We start from the raw sequence: 21529 nt of genomic DNA, 5'->3' as shown, positions 1-21529 counted from the left end.
ATGGTGGGTGGTTCTGTAACGGCTGTTGAATGGAGTAGACCAAGGCACAGCATGGTGAGTACTCATCATTTAATATATATTCTGAGAACACAATAAACAAAGAGAAAATGACAGCCAAACAGTTCTGGCAGGTCTACAAAACACTAAACAGAAATTAACCACCCACAAAACCAAAGGGTTTTGTGGGTGGCTACCTAAGTATGGCTCCCAATCAGCGACAACGATGTACAGCTGTCCCTGATTGAGAGCCATCCCAGGCCAAAACAAAGAAATACAAAACATAGAAAAAAGGACATAGAATGCCCACCCTAGTCACACCCTGGCCTAACCAAAATAGAGAATAAACCCTCTCTATGGCCAGGGCGTGACACTGAAGAGAGGGACCAGATTTTTCTGTGACTTTTAAAGTCAATAAAATTAATGTGACTACAAGTTTTCCACTCAATATTATTTTTATTATTATTGTCAATATTATTATTATTATTCATAGTGGAATACATCGGACATAAAAAAGGTTCCTACAGGAACCTTAACACCCTAAAAGGTCATTTGAAAGGTTCCTCATGGAAAAAGGTTCCCGGAAGCACCTTTAGGGGTTCTGTCAGTGTTGCAATCTGAGTAACCCCTAAAGGTGCCTCTAGGAACCTTTTCTTTTAGTGTGGCACAGAAACCTGTTACTGTAATTATAAATATGGCATCAAAATGTTTAAAATCTGATTTCCCCTTAGCTGATCATTGTCTGCACCTGGCTCTGATCATAGTGTAGGCCTAATGAAACAGGCAGGGAGAGTGAGGTCATCCGTGGTGGTCGGCTAACCCTTAACCTTCTGGCCCGTAACCCTGCGTGGCATCCACTGTGCCACAAAAGCATGCTGAAGCAGCAATCGATATCCACGTTTATAAACACAGGGTCACTACAGTTGTTGTTATTTGTGGTCGTAAACATTATTTTGAGTTAATTCTATGAGGGGGTGTACATTTCTAACTGTCCCTAAGCATTAAGTCAAGGACTCTAATATGACAATGAACACTTCAAAAACACTTCAACGCCTGTGCTGAGACACTCAAAATTGACTAGAGATTGAAGTGGGTGGCTGGTAAGCTAGGCTTAATGCTTGATTTTACGTAAAATCTGTCCATGTTCAGAGTGTGTAAAAACATAGAAAATACTGGAAAATATCTGTTAGAAACAAACAGGCCAGACTTTGGTTAAGAAGATATGTTTACATGATGTTGGGAAATTATAGATTCCATACTGTGGTTCTGCTGCCCTCTGGTGTGAGGACGTGTACCAATGTGTGTCTAGGGGAGTACAGTATAGAATGGCGTCTATGCTCAAACACTAATTTCATATGAAAAAAGCAGCTTATGACCATTTGTTTACGTTTTCAACATTTAATACATTTAATGTAGTTAAAATGAACATTGTATGGCCATAGAAACAGGGTGTTTCATATTTATTTTTAAAGATTAATAGAATAGAATAGAATAGAATAAAACTTTATTGTCCATCCAGGATGGAAATGTTTCTTTGGCATCACCTTCCATTACTTGAAGGCAACGTCATCTGATAAAATCCATTGTGTTGTTTGCTCCAATATTGTTTCTTACAGAATTATTTCACAGTGACTGCAATTGAAATGCCCAGTGGCATACAGCAGTGTTTTCCACTCTAGTCCTCAAGTACCCCCAACTGCACGTTTGTTGTAGACCTGGACAAGCCCACCTGATTCAACTTGTCTATTAATCATCAAGCCCTCAATTATTTGAATCTGTTGAGTTTGCCGAGGGCTATAACAAAAATGTGTGCTGAGGAGGGGTACTCAAGGACTGGAGATGGGAAACATGGGCATACAGTATATAAAATGATCAATCATTAGCATTGTGAAGGCTCTCTTTTCACTCTCAGTATGTGTCATGTCAAAGCTTCCCCACTAGAGGGAGTAGTCCACCTGGCTCTATCCCAGTCATTTTCCAGGAGTCTCCTACAAAAAGCGAACTCTTCACCAGCATGTAAATGCACCGCCGTCAAATGCATCATCACGAACGGCAAGCGAAAGGAAATCACAGAGGGAAACCACACAAAAATGATATCCTTTCAACTTCAAGTAGGGCTCCCGAGTGGCACAGAGGTCTAACGCACTGCATTTTAGTGCTAGAGGTGTCACTAGAGACCCTGGTTCGATTCCAGGCTATATCACAACTGGCAGTGATTGGGAGTCCCATAGGTCGGCGAACAATTGGCCCAGCGTCGGCTGGGGTAGGCTGTCACTGTAAAAAAAAAAAATTGTTCTTAACTGACTTGCCTAATTAAATAGAGGTTATTTTAAAAAGTACTAAACAGATGCATTGTTCAGTACCTCAGCCATTTTATTGTCTATACATTCGCCCATTGTGACATGCCATGTCCATGGTTTATCCCACTTGACAGTTTATCTCATAGGACTCATAGGACCATGAGGAACTTACTCCTCAGGACTGTATCCATCTCTGATTAAGACATTCCTCATGTCTCTGTCCAGTGGAAGGCCTTGTTGTCCAGGACTGTGGCCAGTTTGTGGTTGAATGGCTGGTGGAACACCTTGAGGAGGTCCCTGGTGCTGGGCAACATGGGGCCCAAGCTCCTGTCTGCTGCCCTCCGTGTGTTGGACATGGGTCTCTTGGTGAGCGCTGCCTCGATCTGCTCAGATAAAGGCCCTATGCAAAAGACAAATTGTTGTTCAATATTTTGTTTATAAATAGATTATTGTGTTTCTATCGTCTGCCTTGGTATAGGCTCTGAGATTAAATAGGCTATGATGTCACACTCCTAATCCTATTGCACAGCAATACTGTAGTATAACCATACTTTCACATACTGTCAACGCTACCGTTCTATTTACTTTCAAGCATGCTTGATTGATAAATGGTAGCCTACTATTTGTTGTGTAGCAGGAATAATTTAAACCAATTATGTCAGAAAAGGACCCACTGGGAACAGATGTCAGTTCAAATACCAGTTTTGATTTACATCCAATCAGCTTTCCACGTTGATTCAATGTCATCACATTGAATGTTTTGGTTGAAATGACATGGAAACAACATTGATTCAACCAGTTTTTGCCCAGTAGGGAGAGACATGTACTGCAATATGATTATGATTCAGGCCTATGTAATACAAGTAAAATAAACATATTAGATGACATGCTGCAATGCGATCTCCTTACCAACGGCAGATGCATCTGTTTTAATATTTTTTATTTGCTTACCATTATAATAATTCTCAAGCATCAAACACCTCCCCATTTCCCCCCAAATGAACAATAAAGCTTATTTTCTTGCAATTCAGTTGATCAACCTTCTAGAAGTTGTGTACACACATCATTTGAGATTTGTGCGGAGATATGCACACTTTCCCATCATGTTCAACATTAATATATACCAACCTTTGTGGCGCAGTCAAGGTATAGAGTATTTTTTATCCACACACACTTTTGATAAATGAGGCCCCAGATGTTGAAATGCACACAGAGGAAGAAGCAGACATGTACATGCATCAACAATATTGTGTCCTAGCGCTGAACAAACCTAGGATGTTGATGTAGAATTCAAGCTGATAACTGTGTTTTTCCAGTACGTACCCACGTTTAGGAAGTCAAAGACTTTATTTATGGTGAGTCTCAGATTGGCAGCGTAGTCTTCTAACTGCAGAACTAGGATCTGATTCCTGTGGAAGACAGTCAACCAGTCCAGCAGGAAGACAATATATAGTCCCAGGTTCAGTCTGACCTGGAGAGGACCACAACAAACACTGAACATTAGACTATCATTCCATTTACATAACTATTCTACCAAGGCTACATTGTTAAGGTGGAGAACAAGCTACATGCTATAGGAATACTGGTGATAAAGAGTTACAGCATGACTCAATAGAAGTACACAAGCTTACCTGCAGAGAGTGCTAGAGACCAACCGACAAAAGTAATTATACTTTGTAGATACAGCAGCGAGAGAGGAGGCACTGTCTGAGATTAACTACATGTTGACATCGAGTTAGGCTGAAATATTTTTTTAATTATCATAAGCTCAACAGCATGGATTCAGAAGTCAAATGTAAACAGGGAGCTACTTTAGGTCGACATCCATGACGCTGCTGTATGTCAAAGAACTTATACTTTGTTCATATTTATTTACCTTAATAGGTACACACGGATCTCCAAAGGTACTCCTCTGAACACCATGTTGGCACCAATATAATAACATTACTACCACAAATCAGGCTGAGAGGTATGTAGAACAGTGTGAACAGTAGTGTTTATCTCTGGCTGTGGGTATCATGATTTGTGCTTTTCCTATGTAAACTAGCTGTGCCCCAGGCTGTGACAGCTGCAGCCAACCTGGTATGCTACTGAGTGACGAGGGTACAGACAGAGCTAGCTCAGCTCAACCCCATGGAAATGCTGCTCGGTACATTACAGCATCTGGACGGTTTATAATTTACAGAGGTCATTTGGCAAGCCTTTACTTCGCATTGCTGTACTCTGTCCAATAAGGAAATATTTACAGCATTAAAGCTTGTGGACCCAAGGAAGGGTAGCTGCTGCATGTGCAACAGCTAATGGGGATCATCATAAACTAAACAAAGCACACATACCTGTATAAAACTGAGCCAATGTCAATGTAGTAAAATAGTTAAAACAGCAAGAAAATGTATTTTCTGAAAATAAATGACAATATTTCTAGAGACTACTTCCTAAATAACTTCCAGTAAGTGCATCTCAGTTCAATCAGTTCTGAAAGGAAACTTCACAGTTCCTCACTAATCAAATCAGTGGCATATGTCACAACACAGTTTCACCAGCCTCGAGGAAGTAGCCGTGATTTGAATAAAATATCCTATTAGACATGGAAAATAAAGGCCTGAGTTATGGATCACAATTTGGCATGGAATCAATCTAGCTAAGGCCTGGAAAATGTATCACAATTTGGCATAGACAAAGCCATCTCTGAATAACTTTGTAAGTACTTTGATGACATCCCACTGGGCAAAAACGGTTTGAATCCACATTGTTCCCATGTCATTTCAACAAAACAAAAAAATGTCATGATGCTGAATCAACGAGGATTTGCAAAAAGATTGGGTTTGTAAAAAGTCATCAACATAATGGGGATTTAGTACTTTTTGTACCCACATTTTAACCCAACTCCAATGACATGCTGACATTTTTGGTTGATTTCACATTGAATTCACATTAGCTGACAACTCAACCAAGCGTAAATCAAAACTAGACATTGAACTGCCCTTTGTGCCCTGTGGGATAATGCTCTTTTAATAAATGCGGTCAAAATGAGTGTTTCTTCTTGCTCTTGCACATTACTTCCCATCTAGACAATACACTATCCACCAAAGATAGTGACACAATAAACAGAATATTGCATTCCAATGCATTTACTTTGACTACCTATGGTAAGAGACTGTTGTACATTTCCAATGCCAGGAATAAAAATATGCATGCAGGTCGCTTTGGATAAAAGTGTCTGCTAAATGGCATATGTATTATTTTATTCATTTATATGTTCCACTCACCGGCATGGCATTGGAGAGTCTAGTATTGTAGACACAGGAACGCATTGAGCTCTCTGCTAAACAAGCCTCAAACAGCTGTAAGGATTCTGAGACCCTCTGGTCAAAGTCCTCCACTGACTTGTTAGCCATGTTGAAGTACAGGTAGTCTGAATACAACCTAAACCACAGGGAGACACAATCCAGAAAACATACTTTCATCAGATACATTGACCAAATGCACAGACATTCCTATAGTGAAAACTATGTGACAGCAAGCCCAGACATTCTCGAGTTCTACAGATGTAGGACTTAATTTGATCACCCTGGTGTGTGAGAATAGTGTATTCAATGTTTAAAAAGGATACTAAGGTTTGTAATTTCCACTTTAACATTTCAGACTTGATTTGCACAAACACAAAAGCGGATCAACCCTGACAAAAATGTCTATTAATTATAATCCACATGATAGTGTACTGCAGTTGCTGCAGGATTATTTCCTACTGTGAGAAACTGGTAAAATTATGATCCCACATCTGTACCTCTCTACTGGGTCTCTGAGCATGACGATGATTTTAGCGTTGGGCTGAACAGTGTGGATGAAGTCCTGGGCCAGGAAAGGAGGCTCCCCATCCACCCGGTTGTCATAGAGATAGCTCCAGGCTTGGTTGTCCCACATCGTGGATGCGCTTGCTTCACCTGTCAATCCAACAGAAGTGTGATGCCCATTTAAGTGATAATGCCAGAGAAGCTGGTGTTTGGAGGCAAACTGTGCAAATATATCCTCCAGACACCGGATTTGAGGGAATTATCACTTTCATACAACGGATTACCAACATATTCCTATTTTCATTAAAAACGTCATTTTTATGAATTTATTTAAACTATTTCATCCTTCCACAAGATATAGTCCCGACACAAATGTAGGGTTGCTAACCAAGCCAGCTGGTTGTTCATTATATCGGTTAGGTTGCCAGAGATGCAACCCAGTTATGAAGTCTTTTTGTTGTATGTCTTTGGATGTCACCCAGTAATTTGTTCTAAATGTTCAGCATGGCAACGTTCTTATCCCTTGCTTGCTAGCTAGCCAATTTCAGCTAACACATTCTATTTGTCACAACAGTTGTAGACCTTATCGTGAAATGCTTATTTTCAAGCCCTTGACCCACAATTCAGTTCAAGAAATGGAGATAAGAAAATATTTCCTAAATAAACTAAAGTAAAAAAAATACAAAATAAAATACAAAAGTAACAGCTCAATGTAAATAGTCTGGGTGGCCAATTGATGAATTGTTCAGCAGTCTTATGGCTTGGGGGTAGAAGCTGTTAAGGAACCTTTTGGTCCTAGACTTGGCACTCCGGTACCGCTTGCCGTGCGGTAGCAGAGAGAACAGTCTATGACTTGGGTGACTGGAGTCTTGAAAGTTCTTTGGGCCATCCTCTGATACCACCAAGTATATAGGACCTGGATGTCAGGAAGCTTGGCCCCAGTGAAGTATTGGGCTGTACGCACTACCCTCTGTAGTGCCTTACAGTCAGATGCCGAGCAGTTGCCATACAAGGCGGTGATGCAACCGGTCAGGATGCTCTTGGTGGTGTAGCTGTGGAACTTTTTGAGGATCTGGTTACCCATACCAAGTCTTTTAAGTATCCTGTGGGGGAAAAGGTGCTATCGTACCCTCTTCACAACTGTCTTGGTGTGTTTGAACCATGATAGTTCGTTGGCGATGTGGACACCAAGGAACTTGAAACTCTAGACTGGCTCCACTTCAGCCCTGTTGATGTTAATGTGGGCCTGTTCGGTCCTCCTTATCCTATAGTCCACGATCAGCGTCTTTGTCTTGCTCACATCAAGGGACAGGTTGTTGTCCTTGCACCACACTGTCAGGTCTCTGACCTCCTCCTTATAGGCTGACTCATCGTTGTCGGTGATCAGGCCTACCACTGTTGTGTCGTCAGCTAACTTAATGATGGTGTTGGAGTTGTGCTTGGCCACGTAGTCGTGGGTGAATAGGGAGTACAGGAGGGGACTGAGCACACAACCCTGAGGGGCCCCCGTGTTGAGGATCAGCGTGGAAGGTGTATTGTTGTATACCCTTACCACCTGGGGGTGGCCCATCAGGAAGTCCAGGATCCAGATGCAGAGGGAGGAGTTTAGTCCCAGGGTCCTTAGCTTACTGATCAGCTTTGTGGGCACTATGGTGTTGAATGTTGAGCTGTAGTTAACCTCACTAGGGTAGGGGGCACTATTTTCATCTCCGGATGAAAAGCATGCCGAAAGTAAACTGCCTGCTACTCAGGCCCAGAAGCTAGGATATGCATATAATTGGTAGATGTGGATAGAAAACACTCTACAGTTTCCAAAACTGTTAGAATAATGTCTGTGAGTATAACCTGTTTAGGATAGGGGGAAGTATTTTCACGGCCGGATAAAAAACTTACCCAATTTAATCTGGTTATTACTCCTGCCCAGAAACTAGAATATGCATATAATTATTTTATTTGGATAGAAAATACCCTAAAGTTTCTAAAACTTTTTGAATGGTGTCTGTGAGTATAACAGAACTCATATGGCAGGCCAAAACCTGAGAAGATTCCATACAGGAAGTGCCCTCTCTGACCATTTCTTGGCCTTCTATAGCCTCTTTATGGAAAATAGAGGATCTCTGCTGTAACGTGACATTTTCTAAGGCTCCCATAGGCTCTCAAAAGGCACCAGAACGGGGAATGATGGCTCTGCAGTCCCTGGGCGAAAAACAGTAGGGGATTTGGAAAGTGGTCGATCTGAGAACAATGACACGGGCGTGCGCGTGCATGTGACGACTCCATTTTACTTCTTTCAGTCTTTGAACGGATACGTCTCCCGGTCAGAATATTATCGCTATTTTACGAGGAAAATCCCATAAAAATTGATTTTAAACAGCGTTTGACATGCTTCGAAGTACGGTAATGGAATATTTTGAAATTTTCTGTCACGATACGCGCCGGCGCGTCACCCTTCGGATAGTTTCTTGAACGCAAGAACAAAACGCCGCTATTTGGATATAACTATGGATTATTTGGAACCAAAACAACATTGGGTGTTGAAGTAGAAGTCCTGGGAGTGCATTCTGACAAAGAACAGCAAAGGTAATCCAATTTTTCTTATTGTAAATCTGAGTTTGGTGAGTGCCAAACTTGGTGGGTGTCAAAATAGCTAGCCATGATGGCCGGGCTATCTACTCAGAATATTGCAAAATGTGCTTTCACCGAAAAGCTATTTTAAAATCGGACATAGCGAGTGCATAGAGGAGTTCTGTATCTATAATTCTTAAAATAATTGTTATGTTTTTTGTGAACGTTTATCGTGAGTAATTTAGTAAATTCACCGGAAGTGTTCGGTGGGAATGCTAGTTCTGAACGTCACATGCTAATGTAAAAAGCTGTTTTTTGATATAAATATGAACTTGATTGAACAAAACATGCATGTATTGTATAACATAATGTCCTAGGAGTGTCATCTGATGAAGATCATCAAAGGTTAGTGCTGCATTTAGCTGTGGTTTTGGTTTTTGTGACATTATATGCTAGCTTGAAAAATGGGTGTCTGATTATTTCTGGCTGGGTACTCTCCTGACATAATCTAATGTTTTGCTTTCGTTGTAAAGCCTTTTTGAAATCGGACAGTGTGTTTAGATAAAGGAGAGTCTTGTCTTTAAAATGGTGTAAAATAGTCATATGTTTGAAAAATTGAAGTTTTGGGATTTTCGAGGAATTTGTAATTCGCGCCACGCCCTATCATTGGATATTGGAGTGGTGTTCCGCTAGCGGAACATCTAGATGTAAGAGGATAAATGAGAGTCTTGTCTTTAAAATGGTGTAAAATAGTCATATGTTTGAAAAATTGAAGTTTGGGGATTTTTGAGTAGTTTGTAATTCACGCCACGCTCTATCACTGGATATTGGCGAGGTGTTCCGCTAGCGGAACATCTAGATGTAAGAGGTTAACAGAACTGATATGGCAGGCAAAAACCTGAGGAAAATCCATCCAGGAAGTGCCATTATTTTGAAATGGCTGTTTTTCCAATGAAAGCCTATCCACCATTTAAAGGGATAGGACCCAGATTCCGTTCCCTGTGGCTTCCACTAGTTGTGAACAGTCTTTAGACATTGTTTCAGGCTTTTATTCTGAAAAATGAGGGAGAATGACCACTTTGAGTGAGTGGATAGTGGGATGTCCCCAGAGTTGTGTCTGCGTGCTACCGAGACTGCGCCTTTCTTGTTTTTCTTTTATATTGACGAAGCTATTGTCCGGTTGAAATATTATCGATTATTTAGGCTAAAAACAACCTGAGGATTGATTATAAACATCATTTGACATGTTTCTAAAAACTTTACCGGGACTATTTGGGATTTTTGTCTGCCTGTTGTGACTGCCTTTGAGCCATTGGATTACTGAACAAAACGCGCCAACAAAACGGAGGTTTTTGGATATAAAGAGGGACTTTATCGAACAAAACTAACATTTATTGTGTAACTGGGAGTCTTGTGAGTGCAACCATACAAAGATCATCAAAGGTAAGTGATTCATTTTATTGCTATTTCTGACTTTTGTGACTAGTCTACTTGGCTGGTAACTGTATGTAATGTTTTGTGTGCTGGGCGCTGTCCTCAGATAATCACATGGTATGCTTTCGCCGTAAAGCCTTTTTGAAATCTGACACTGCGGTTGGATTAACAAGAAGTTCATCTTTAAGCCAATGTATAACACTTGTATGTTTTATGAATTTTTATTATGAGTATTTCTGTTTTTGAATTTGGCGCTCTGCAATTTCACCGGATGTTGGCCAGGTGGGACGGTAGCGTCCCACACCCCCTAGAGAGGTTAATGAACAGCATTCTAACATAGGTGTTTCTTTTGTCCAGGTGGGAAAGGGCAGTATGGAGTGCAATTGAGATTGCGTCATCTGTGGATCTGTTGGGGCGGTATGTGAATTGGAGTGGGTCTAGGGTTTCCAGCATGATGGTGTTGATGTGAGCCATGACCAGCCTTTCAAAGCACTTCATCACTACCGACGTGAGTGCTACGGGGCGGTAATCATTTAGGCAGGTTACCTTCGCTTTCTTGGGCACAGGGACTATGGTGGTCTGTTTGAAACATGTAGGTATTACAGACACGGTCAGGGAGAGGTTTAACATGTCAGTGAAGACACATGCCAGTTGGTTCACTCATGCTTTGAGTACACGTCCTGGTAATCCATCTGGCCCTGCGGCTTTGAGAATGTTGACCTGTTAAAAGGTCTTGCTCACATCGGCTACGGAGAGTGTGATCACACAGTCGTCCAGAACAGCTAGTGTTCTGATGTATGCTTCAGTGTTGCTTGCCTCGAAGCGAGCATGAAAGGCATTTAACTCATCTGGTAGGCTCGCGTCACTAGGCAGCTCACGAATGGGTTTCCCTTTGTCGTCCGTAATATTTTTCAAGCCCTGCCACATCTGACGAGCGTCAGAACCAGTGTAAGATTCAATCTTAGTCCTGTATTGATGCTTTGCCTGTTTGATGGTTCGTCTGAGGGCATAGTGGGATTTTTTATATGTGGATTAGAGTCCCACTCCTTAAAAGCAACAGCTCCAGCCTTTAACTCGGTGCGGCTTTTGCCTGTAATCCATGGATTCTGGTTGGGAAATGTACGTATGGTCACTTTGGAGACGACGTCGCTGATGCACTTATTGATGAAGCTGTGACTGAGATGGTATACTCCTCAACGCCATTGGATGAATCCCGGAACATATTCCAGTCTATGCTAGCAAAACAGTACTGTAGCGTAGCATCCACATCATCTGACCACTTCCATATTGAGCGAGTCACTGGTACTTCCTGCTTCATTTTGTGGTGGTAAATAGACGGCTACGAAAAATATAGATGAGAACTCTCTTGTTAGATAGTGTGGTCTACAGCTTATCATGAGATACTCTACCTCAGGTGAGCAATACCTCGAGACACACACCCCCACCCCTCGTCTTACCAGACGTAGCTGCTCTGTCCTGCTGATGCACAGAGAAGCCAGCCAGCTCTATAATATTTAGTCGTTCAGCCACGTCTCGTTGAAACATAAGATATTATACTTTTTAATCTCCTGTTGGTAGGATAGTCTTAATCATAGATCATCCTGTTTGTTTTCCAGAGGGTAGGGGTGGTTTACCTACTCGTCTGTGAATTCTTACGAGGCACCCTGCCCTCTTCCCCCTTTTCCTCCTTTTCTTCACGCTGATGACAGGGATTTGGGCCTTGTCTTGACAAAGCAGTATATCCTTCGTGTCGGAGTCATTAAAGAAAAAACTCTTCTTCCAGTTCGAGGTGAGTAATCGCTGTTCTGATATCCAGAAGCTCTTTTCGTTCATAAGAGATAGTAGCAGCAACATTATGTACAAAATGAGTTACAAACACTGCGAAAAAACTAACAAAATAGCACAATTGGTTCGGAGCTGTAAAACAGCAGCCATCCCCTCCAGCGCCATTATTGGTCCATCTAAACTGCTGAGAAGTGTATGTTCCATGACCAAAAATATAGTATTTTTAGCTGTTTGAAGCTGGTGTTCAAAACCGCAAGTAAAGATGCAAAAACAAAACTTAAGAACTGGAATCATAGAAATAAATAGTGCACTAAGAACAGATCTACCGCTTCTTAGACTTGCTGTCAATGAGAATAATAGATCTAGAACACACATTTCTATGTGAATTTGGTCTGGTCGCCCAAAAAGTAACATATTGCAGCTTTATGTTTTCATGTACCGGAAAAAAATCTAAAGTTCAATGTGTTTAAATCGCATTTTCACAAACTGTTGCGTTAAATAGCAAATGTACCTAATCTAGTCTTGTCCCGTGCTCTCTAGCCAACAGCTTGCAGATACAGTGTGGGTAGGCTCTGCGGGTAGGTTAATCTACTTGATGAGATTGTTATGGATAAGAGCAAGAATATTTGTATTTGTCAAACAGCACTCAAGCATCGATCTTCATGTCACCAGAATAAGACCCTCAACATTTATTGGAAATCAGCATCATGCTCATACTGTGCACTTTCACCACCCTGTGAAGTTCATCATTTATTTAATCTATAGCCTAATAAATGCATGGTTTCTCGAGTCGTAGTGGGAGGAGGACCACACACCATGTCATCATGTAACTCAGTTTACTTCGATATGATGGTTAATATATCAGTATTTGCACATAAAGGCATTTCCACCACCATTTCTCGCATAAAACATTTTACCGACACAAAAAGATCCCACCATGTCGAACAAACAAATTATCTGTCTGCATTTATGCAATTGTACCGAAACTTCCTGCTTCTATCACAGCTGTCGTGATTTTTCTTTTTTACAGTAAAAACTGTTGATGAAAATGTGCTTAATGAGCTCAGACTTGATTTGCACCTGGCATAGAAAATGTGCCAGGACACTGTTCAGAGGAGCTAGCCAACTACACAACAACACAATCACTTCAAACTGAAGCTGGAAAGATAGCAAACTAGATGCAGTTTGTTTCTTTTTTTTCTGCTTTTGTATTGACATGTCTTTGTATATATCCATAAAAAGGATGCTGATCCATGATTTCGACTGGCTAAAAAAATCCTCTTGCCTGTCTGTCTCATCCTGACTCCCGGCAAGTTCATTACTCTGGGACAGCTGGAGATCAAATTTCAATATTGAAACAATGTTGCAAATGTCGGAGAAACAGACAGCAAGGTTTATAGAAATCTCTGCTGTTGAAAACCAAATTCTAGTCTAAAAGACATGGGAGATAATGTCTATATGCTTTTTATAGAGGAGATCAACTTTAGAAATTGTCTGGCTGGACTGATGAGACAATGGATTGTGCAGTGAGATGCAACAGTGAATAGGCATTTGAAAATCATAGCCTTGTGGAAAAGACACCGGCTAGAACATGGTTTTAACCAATCAGCATCCATGATTAGACCCACCTGTTGTATAATGTCATATCACTTAAAAGTGAATATAACACAGCAGTAGTAGCCTCCTACATAACACTGAATCTTATGTTGGCTTTATCAAATTAAATATGTCAAAATCTTAAATGTCCATAGGAGAGGAGAAAATAAGTATTCTGGTGTTAATCAGGGTCACATTCCTGCTCCAATATGTTAAAAGGTTCTGAATTGGCAGTGAATACTGAATGACGTTTGTAAAAGGGTTCAAAGATGGCGCCGGAGGGTATGGCTGGTGTCTTATTGGCTCTTAACCAACCATGCTATTTTGTTTGTCTTTTCGTGTTGTTCGTAACTTGTTTTGTACGTAATGTTGCTGCTACCATCTCTTATGACCGAAAAGAGCTCCTGGACATCAGAACTGGGATTACTCACCTCAAGTTGGACAAGGAGTTCTTCTTCAATGAGTCGGACGCGAGGGATATACTACGGATGCCCGACCAGGCCCAGATCCCCGTGATTCGCTGGAAAAGAAGAAGTAGGTTTCGCGGAAAGAGATCGGGATGCCTTGTGAGGATCAGGCAATGAGTGGCTAATCTGCCCTTGCTCACGTTCAATCGCTGGAAAATAAATGGGACAAGCTGAAAGCATGTATATCCTACTAACGGGACATTAAATATCTTATGTTTCACCGAGTCGTGGCTGAACAACGACATTAAGAACATACAGCTGGCGGGTTATACACTATATCGGCAGGACGGAACAGCCTCTGGTAAGACACGGGGCGGGAGCCTATGCATTTATGTAAACAACAGCTGGTGCATGATATCGATGGAAGTCACAAGGTTTTGTTCGCCTGAGGTAGAGTATCTCATGATAAGATGAAAACCACACTATCTACCGAGAGAGTTTTCATCTGTAATTTTCGTAGCTGTCTACATACCACCACAGACAAAGACTGGCACTAAAACCGCACTCAATGAGCTGTATTCTGCCATAAGCAAACAGGAAAACGCTCATCCAGAGGCAGCGCTCCTAGTAGGCAGGCAAACTTCAATCCGTTTTACCTCATTTCTGTCAGCATGTTAAATGTGCAACCAGAGGGAAAAAAATTCTAGACCACCTTTACTCCACACACCGAGACACTTACAAAGCTCTCCCTCGCCCTCCATTAGGCAAATCTGACCATAACTCTATCCTCCTGATTCCTGCTTACAAGCTAAAATTAAAGCAGGAAGCACCAGCGACTAGGTCTATAAAAAAAGTGGTCAGATGAAGTAGATGCTAAACTACAGGACTGTTTTGCTAGCACAGAATGGAATACGTTCCGGGATTCTTCCGATGGCATTAAGAAGTACACCACATCAGTCACTGGCTTTATCAATAAGTGCATCGAGGACATCGTCAAACCACAGTGACTGTACGTACATACCCCAACCAGAAGCATGACAGCATCAGCTGTTCCAGACAACTGTGTGATCACGCTCTCCACGGCCGATGTGAGTAAGACCTTTAAACATGTCAAAATTCACAAGGCCGCTGGGCCAGACAGATTACCAGGACGTGTACTCCGAGCATGCGCTGACCAACTGGCAAGTGTTTTCACTGACATTTTCAACCTCTCCCTGTCTGAGTCTGTAATACCAACATGTTTCAAGCAGACCACCATAGTCCCTGTGCCCAAGAAAGCGAAGGTAACCTGCCTAAATGACTACCGACCCACAGCACTCACATCTGTAGCCATGAAATGCTTTGAAAGGCTGGTCATGGCTCACATCAACACCATTATCCCAGAAACCCTAGACCCACTCCAATGTGCATACCGCCCCAACAGATCCACAGATGATGCAATCTCTATTGCACTGCACACTGCCCTTTCCCACCTGGACTAAAGGAACACCTATGTGAGAATGCTATTCACTGACTACAGCTCAGAGTTCCACACCATAGTGCCCTCAAAACTCATCACTAAGCTAAGGTCCCTGGGACTAAACACCTCCCTCTGCAACTGGATCCTGGATTTCCTGACGGGCCATCCCCAGGTGGTAAGGGTAGGAAACAACACATCCACCATGCTGATCCTCAACACGGGGTCCCCGTGCTCAGTCCCCTCCTGTACTCCCTGTTCATTCACGACTGCACGGCCAGGCACAACTCCAACACCATCATTGACTTTGCTGACGACAAAACAGTGGTAGGCCTGATCTCCGACATCGATGAGACAGCCTATAGGGAGGAGGTCAGAGACCGGGTGCAAAGACAAGAACCTCTCCCTCAACGTGATCAAGACAAAGGAGATGATTGTGGACTACAGGAAAAGGACGACCGAGCACGACCCCATTCTCATTGACGGGGCTGTATTGGAGCAGGTTGAGACCTTCAAGTTTCTTTGCGTCCACATCACCAACAAACTAACATGGTCCAAGCACACCAAGACAGTCGTGAAGAGGGCACGACAAACCTATTCCTCCTCAGGAGACTGAAAAGATTTGGCATGGGTAATCAGATCCTCAAAAGGTTTTACAGCTGCACCATTGAGACCATCCGGACGGGTTGCATCACTGCCTGGTATGGCAACTGCTTGGCCTCCGACCGCAAGGCACTACAGAGGGAAGTTTGTACAGCCCAGTACATAACCGTGGCCAAGCTTCCTGCCATCCAGGACCTCTATACCAGGCAGTGTCAGAGGAAGGCCCTAAAAATTGTAAAAGACTCCAGCAACCCTAGTCATAGACTGTTCTCTCTGCTACCGCTTCGCAAGCGGTACCGGAGCACCAAGTCTAGGTCCAAGAGGCTTCTAAACAGCTTCTACCCTCACGCCATAAGACTCTAGAACAGCTAATCAAATGGCTACCAATACTATTTGCATTGCCCCCCCTACTGCTACTCTCTGTTATTATCTATGCATAGCCACTTTAATAACTCTACCTACATGTACATAATTACCTCAACACCGGTGCCCCTGCACATTGACACAGTACCGGTACCCCCTGTATATAGCCCCACTATTGTTATTTACTGCTGCTCTTTAATTATTTGTTAGTCTTACCTCTTACTTTTTTGGGGTTTTTCTTGAAACTACATTTTTTTTTAACATTTTAGTCATTTAGCAGACACTCTTATCCAGAGCGACTTACAGTAGTGAATGCATAAATTTCATACATTTTTTTCCTTTTTTACATACTGGTCCCCCGTGGGAATCAAACCCACAACCCTGGCATTGCAAACACCATGCTCTACCAACTGAGCCACAAGGGAGCAACTACATTGTTGGTTAAGGGCTTGTAAGTAAGCATTTCACTGTAAGGTTGACACCTGTTGTATTTGACGCATGTGACAAATAACATTTGATTTGAATCACACAACACCTCCTCCTCACATAAACGTATACATAATATATATATACTGCTCAAAAAAATAAAGGGAACACTAAAATAACACATCCTAGATCTGAATGAATGAAATAATCTTATTAAATACTTTTTTCTTTACATAGTTGAATGTGCTGACAACAAAATCACACAAATAATCAATGGAAATCCAATTTATCAACCCATGGAGGTCTGGATTTGGAGTCACACTCAAAGTTAAAGTGGAAAACCACACTACAGGCTGATCCAACTTTGATGTAATGTCCTTCAAACAAGTCAAAATGAGGCTCAGTAGTGTGTGTGGCCTCCACGTGCCTGTATGATCTCCCTACAACGCCTGGGCATGCTCCTGATGAGGTGGCGGATGGTCCTGAGGGATCTCCTCCCAGACCTGGACTAAAGCATCCGCCAACTCCTGGACAGTCTGTGGTGCAACGTGGCGTTGGTGGATGGAGCGAGACATGATGTCCCAGATGTGCTCAATTGGATTCAGGTCTGGGGAACGGGCGGGCCAGTCCATAGCATCAATGCCTTCCTCTTGCAGGAACTGCTGACACACTCCAGCCACATGAGGTCTAGCATTGTCTTGCATTAGGAGGAACCCAGGGCCAGCCGCACCAGCATATGGTCTCACAAGGATCTCATCTCGGTACCTAATGGCAGTCAGGCTACCCAAAGAAATGCCACCCCACACCATGACTGACCCACCGCCAAACCGGTCATGCTGGAGGATGTTGCAGGCAGCAGAACGTTCTCCACGGCATCTCCAGACTCTGTCACGTCTGTCACATGTGCTCAGTGTGAACCTGCTTTCATCTGTGAAGAGCACAGGGCGCCAGTGGCGAATTTGCCAATCTTGGTGTTCTCTGGCAAATGCCAAACGTCCTGCACGGTGTTGGGCTGTAAGCACAACCCCCACCTGTGGACGTCGGGCCCTCATACCACCCTCATGGAGTCTGTTTCTGATCGTTTGAGCAGACACATGCACATTTGTGGCCTGCTGGAGGTCATTTTGCAGGGCTCTGGCAGTGCTCCTCCTGCTCCTCCTTGCACAAAGGCGGAGGTAGCGGTCCTGCTGCTGGGTTGTTGCCCTCCTACGGCCTCCTCCACTTCTCCTGATGTACTGGCCTGTCTCCTGGTAGCGCCTCCATGCTCTGGACACTACACTGACAGACACAGCAAACCTTCTTGCCACAGCTCACATTGATGTGCCATCCTGGATGAGCTGCACTACCTGAGCCACTTCTGTGGGTTGTAGACTCCGTCTCATGCTACCACTAGAGTGAAAGCACCGCCAGCATTCAAAAGTGACCAAACATCAGCCAGGAAGCATAGGAACTGAGAAGTGGTCTGTGGTCCCCACCTGCAGAACCACTCCTTTATTGGGGGTGTCTTGCTAATTGCCTATAATTTCCACCTGTTGTCTATTCCATTTGCACAGCAGCATGTGCAATTTATTGTCAATCAGTGTTGCTTCCTAAGTGGACAGTTTGATTTCACAGAAGTGTGATTGACTTGGAGTTACATTGTGCTGTTTAAGTGTTCTCTTTATTTTTTTTATTTACACACAAACACACACACACACACACACACACACACAGAGAGAGAGAGAGTAAGACGGCATCCTCCATGACTAACTTTCTTGAAAAGAGTGAAGATGCCAGCCTCTACGATTAACTTTGTTGAGTGCAACCCAAGAGTTTATAAAGACTTTCAAATTATCTAAATTATTATTCAAGATGTGTCCTGTATATATAAATGACCTACAGTACATATATGACGACCTGTGTGTTACCTGTGATGAGGTGTCGCTGGCTGTCGTCTCCAGAGGTATTCCCCAGTATTCCCTGCTGGATGTGGTAGGCAGCCAGGTCAAAAAGGTCCAGGTAGTCCTCCACAGGGAAGCGCTCCAGGAGGCCGTCTTTAAGATGGATGATACCTGCACAACAAGGGAAAACAACATCATGGTCAATGACTTCATCATTCAATCTTATTTTACTACCACTTCCATCTATGATCTATAATAACTCTAGACCCTCTCAAAAGCAAATCATATTTTTCAACAAAACTTCTCTGCCAGCGTAAGGTGATAATTTTGACTGTAAGTTCCTTCCATATTTTCACACCAGTCAGAGCTCAGAGAAGATTAAGACCTCCGACTATGTCGCCACAGGAGACCCGATGTAGCTGCCTTTCTGATCCATTGTCAGCAGAAAGATCAACATCTTCAACCATTTCCCCCACTGCTTTGAACGCCCACATATCCACTTGGCGATGGAGTCGGCAATCAATGCACTCTGTGTGATCTACAGTATGGCTCTCCTTAGAGTGTGATCCGACACCTACGCTGCCTCTCAGACTCTACCATGAAGCATTCTATTCAATTAAAGGAATTACAACAGACACTAGGCTGGAGGGGCTGGACCTGGTCTCATCTATCACCCGCACACTACAGTAGAGGCCTAGAACAACACTTACTCACCCTGTACAAAGGTATTGAAAAATAACTGTAGGGGAAATTATAAGCGGAGATGATCAAAACAGAGGGAACTCTTTGGGTTTTCATTCAGTTATATTGTTACTAGTGTACATCATGTACATTTAGGCACAGTCATTGGGAAAAGAGGCACAATGTATTATCTCAAAATATATGTAATATGAATATTAATAGAAATAAGTTCATCCACACATTACTGGTGGTTCCCCCTGGAAATGTATTTTGGCAGGGTGAAAAGTCTGTTGAGGCCAATGTAAAGGTTTTCCATCCAAATCAATGGAAGTCAAATTCTTTGGGCAGCTCTATCTACGTGAAGACAGGGGGACTAGGGCTTACCAAACCTTTTCCTTGTCCACCAGTGGGGCTCTTTCATGGTGGTGAACTTGACCTCCGGGTGTAGCAGCAGTCGGTGAAACAGGTCCGTTGTGCCACATTTGGGCTGGCCAATGATGTAGAAATAGGGCAGACAGCGCAGGCGGTATTGCTTGTCGTCGACACTGTGGGACAAGTGTTCCTGGAAATTATTCCTCAGGTAGTCACAGACAGTCCGGAAGCTCTTGGAGCGAACTGCATACAAGTTTTTCCTGTAAGGATCCACTTTGGTTTTCCCAGAGAGCTCCTCATACCAGCATGGACTCTTGATATTGGGGAGGAACTGACGAGGAATAATGGAAAACAACTGGGAAGTGCAAAACAGATACAACGTCAAATACTTTTCAAACAGTCCTAGACAATGTAATGATGCTATTATCTTAATTGATATTATGATTGAAAGAATTTCTGCACTGAAACAAAATAGCACACATGAAACAACAGGCCAGACACATACTCACATGAGAGTCACTATTGACAACGTCCTTCAGAAGAGGCAGCTTCCTTGGGCTGAACTCAAGCTTAGCTGTAATGCACTTCACCAGGAGCTTAATGTTGACATAGTCCTTGGTAGAGGACAGGTTAGGGGAGATGGTGCTGCTGGGGTTGACTATAGCACTGAGGTGGAACGGTGGCGGTGTCAGCATCAGACCCTTTTTATCCAAGGTCAAGACGTAAGAAGCCATGATGAGGAAGGTCAACGTCAGTCCGAGCAGGAAGCTGATAACCTTGACCTTTGTGACACTCCTCAGGGGGCCCAATGGCCACAGAGGAACCCGGCTCACCTCCAGGACACTGGTCAGGCTTATGTGACCGTCATCCACATCGTCCAAACAAGGCATTGTGGGTCTTTTCCTGTAGTTGTCAACTTCCATTGGGCAGAGTTGGCCATATTTGTAGTCCGTTTGAAGAATGGCACCATTTTTGTAGTCTGTAAGAGACATTATGTAGACAGGATGGAACAGGGCTGTGGAGAGGGGGATGCAGATGTCAGAGGGGAGGGATCGGGGCCGTCAAGGCACATCTATTGTGGGATGGGAGGTGTGTGGAGGAGCAGTAGAGGGTTTATCCATCATGGCTGCTCCAAATGTTGCTGTAGGCACAACAGGTACTGTAGCACCACAGTCTGGCCTTCAGTAGTGTTCTCCTGTCAAACCAGAGATAATTATATTTCTTTTTTAACCGTTTTTAAAACAGAGGAACATTTTGAACACTGAAATGGTCAATTATTCTGTGATTGGTTTTCCCCTTCAATGGTGTAGTGTTTTGTGGACTTTGTCATAAACAGCTCACAGCTGAATTAATGTAACATTAATTCTGCGTCCTCCACTAGCAAGTCTGACCCCTCTAATTACTTATCACAACCTCTCAGGAAGCTCATAGCAGAGAGTGTGTTCTTGTCGGGTAATGCTTTCCTGCTTTAGGTATAAGGATCAAACAGTGGGTACAAAAGCTTCCAAGGTGAAAGCAAAATGGTCTGTCTGTACCTTCATCTTCTGAATTTAGGGCTTATTTATCAAAGTCCTTTGCCTATAGGCTAAAATAAACCTTAACATTTTAGAACACATTTCCCTCTATTCTACGGGTAAATGAAAGGTTGATCCAAGAAAATGTTATGATTTGGAGATTAAAGGTTTTCTTGTGACATCAACAGTACTATTGATACAGGTGGACAAGCAGCGCGGCAGTCTTTTAGATAGAGAATGCAAGTATTATTACTGGACCTGTGTGCTGAATCATTCCAGACACAGGACTGACAAAATTCTTTAAAAACACTTCCATCACACTTCCTGGAACCATAAATCATTCTGTTTTCTTTTCT

General features: G+C 42.8%; 1 protein-coding gene across 3 annotated transcripts in view; it reads right to left on the bottom strand.

The window, feature by feature from the left end:
• Positions 1-1379: 1379 nt before the first annotated feature.
• Positions 1380-21529, bottom strand: part of LOC106607484 (carbohydrate sulfotransferase 15) — a 51709-nt gene continuing 31559 nt past the window's right edge. For 2 of the 3 annotated variants that reach the window (XM_014204496.2, XM_014204482.2), the window contains 7 exons: positions 20169-20854; positions 19672-20014; positions 18634-18777; positions 6085-6241; positions 5567-5723; positions 3621-3768; positions 1380-2697 (listed from right to left, as the gene is read on the bottom strand). In XM_014204496.2, coding sequence (XP_014059971.2) covers positions 2507-2697; positions 3621-3768; positions 5567-5723; positions 6085-6241; positions 18634-18777; positions 19672-20014; positions 20169-20651 — 1623 coding nt within the window. In that variant the 5' untranslated portion in view covers positions 20652-20854 and the 3' untranslated portion in view covers positions 1380-2506. The remainder of the gene's footprint in view (positions 2698-3620; positions 3769-5566; positions 5724-6084; positions 6242-18633; positions 18778-19671; positions 20015-20168; positions 20855-21529) is intronic. The other variant, XM_014204488.2, reaches the window with a different exon arrangement.

This window comes from Salmo salar, chromosome ssa01 (assembly GCF_905237065.1).
Source record: "Salmo salar chromosome ssa01, Ssal_v3.1, whole genome shotgun sequence".
NCBI classification, from domain to species: Eukaryota; Metazoa; Chordata; class Actinopteri; order Salmoniformes; family Salmonidae; genus Salmo; species Salmo salar.
Note: the sequence above shows the minus strand (reverse complement) of the source record. Positions and strands in the feature narration are given on the sequence as shown.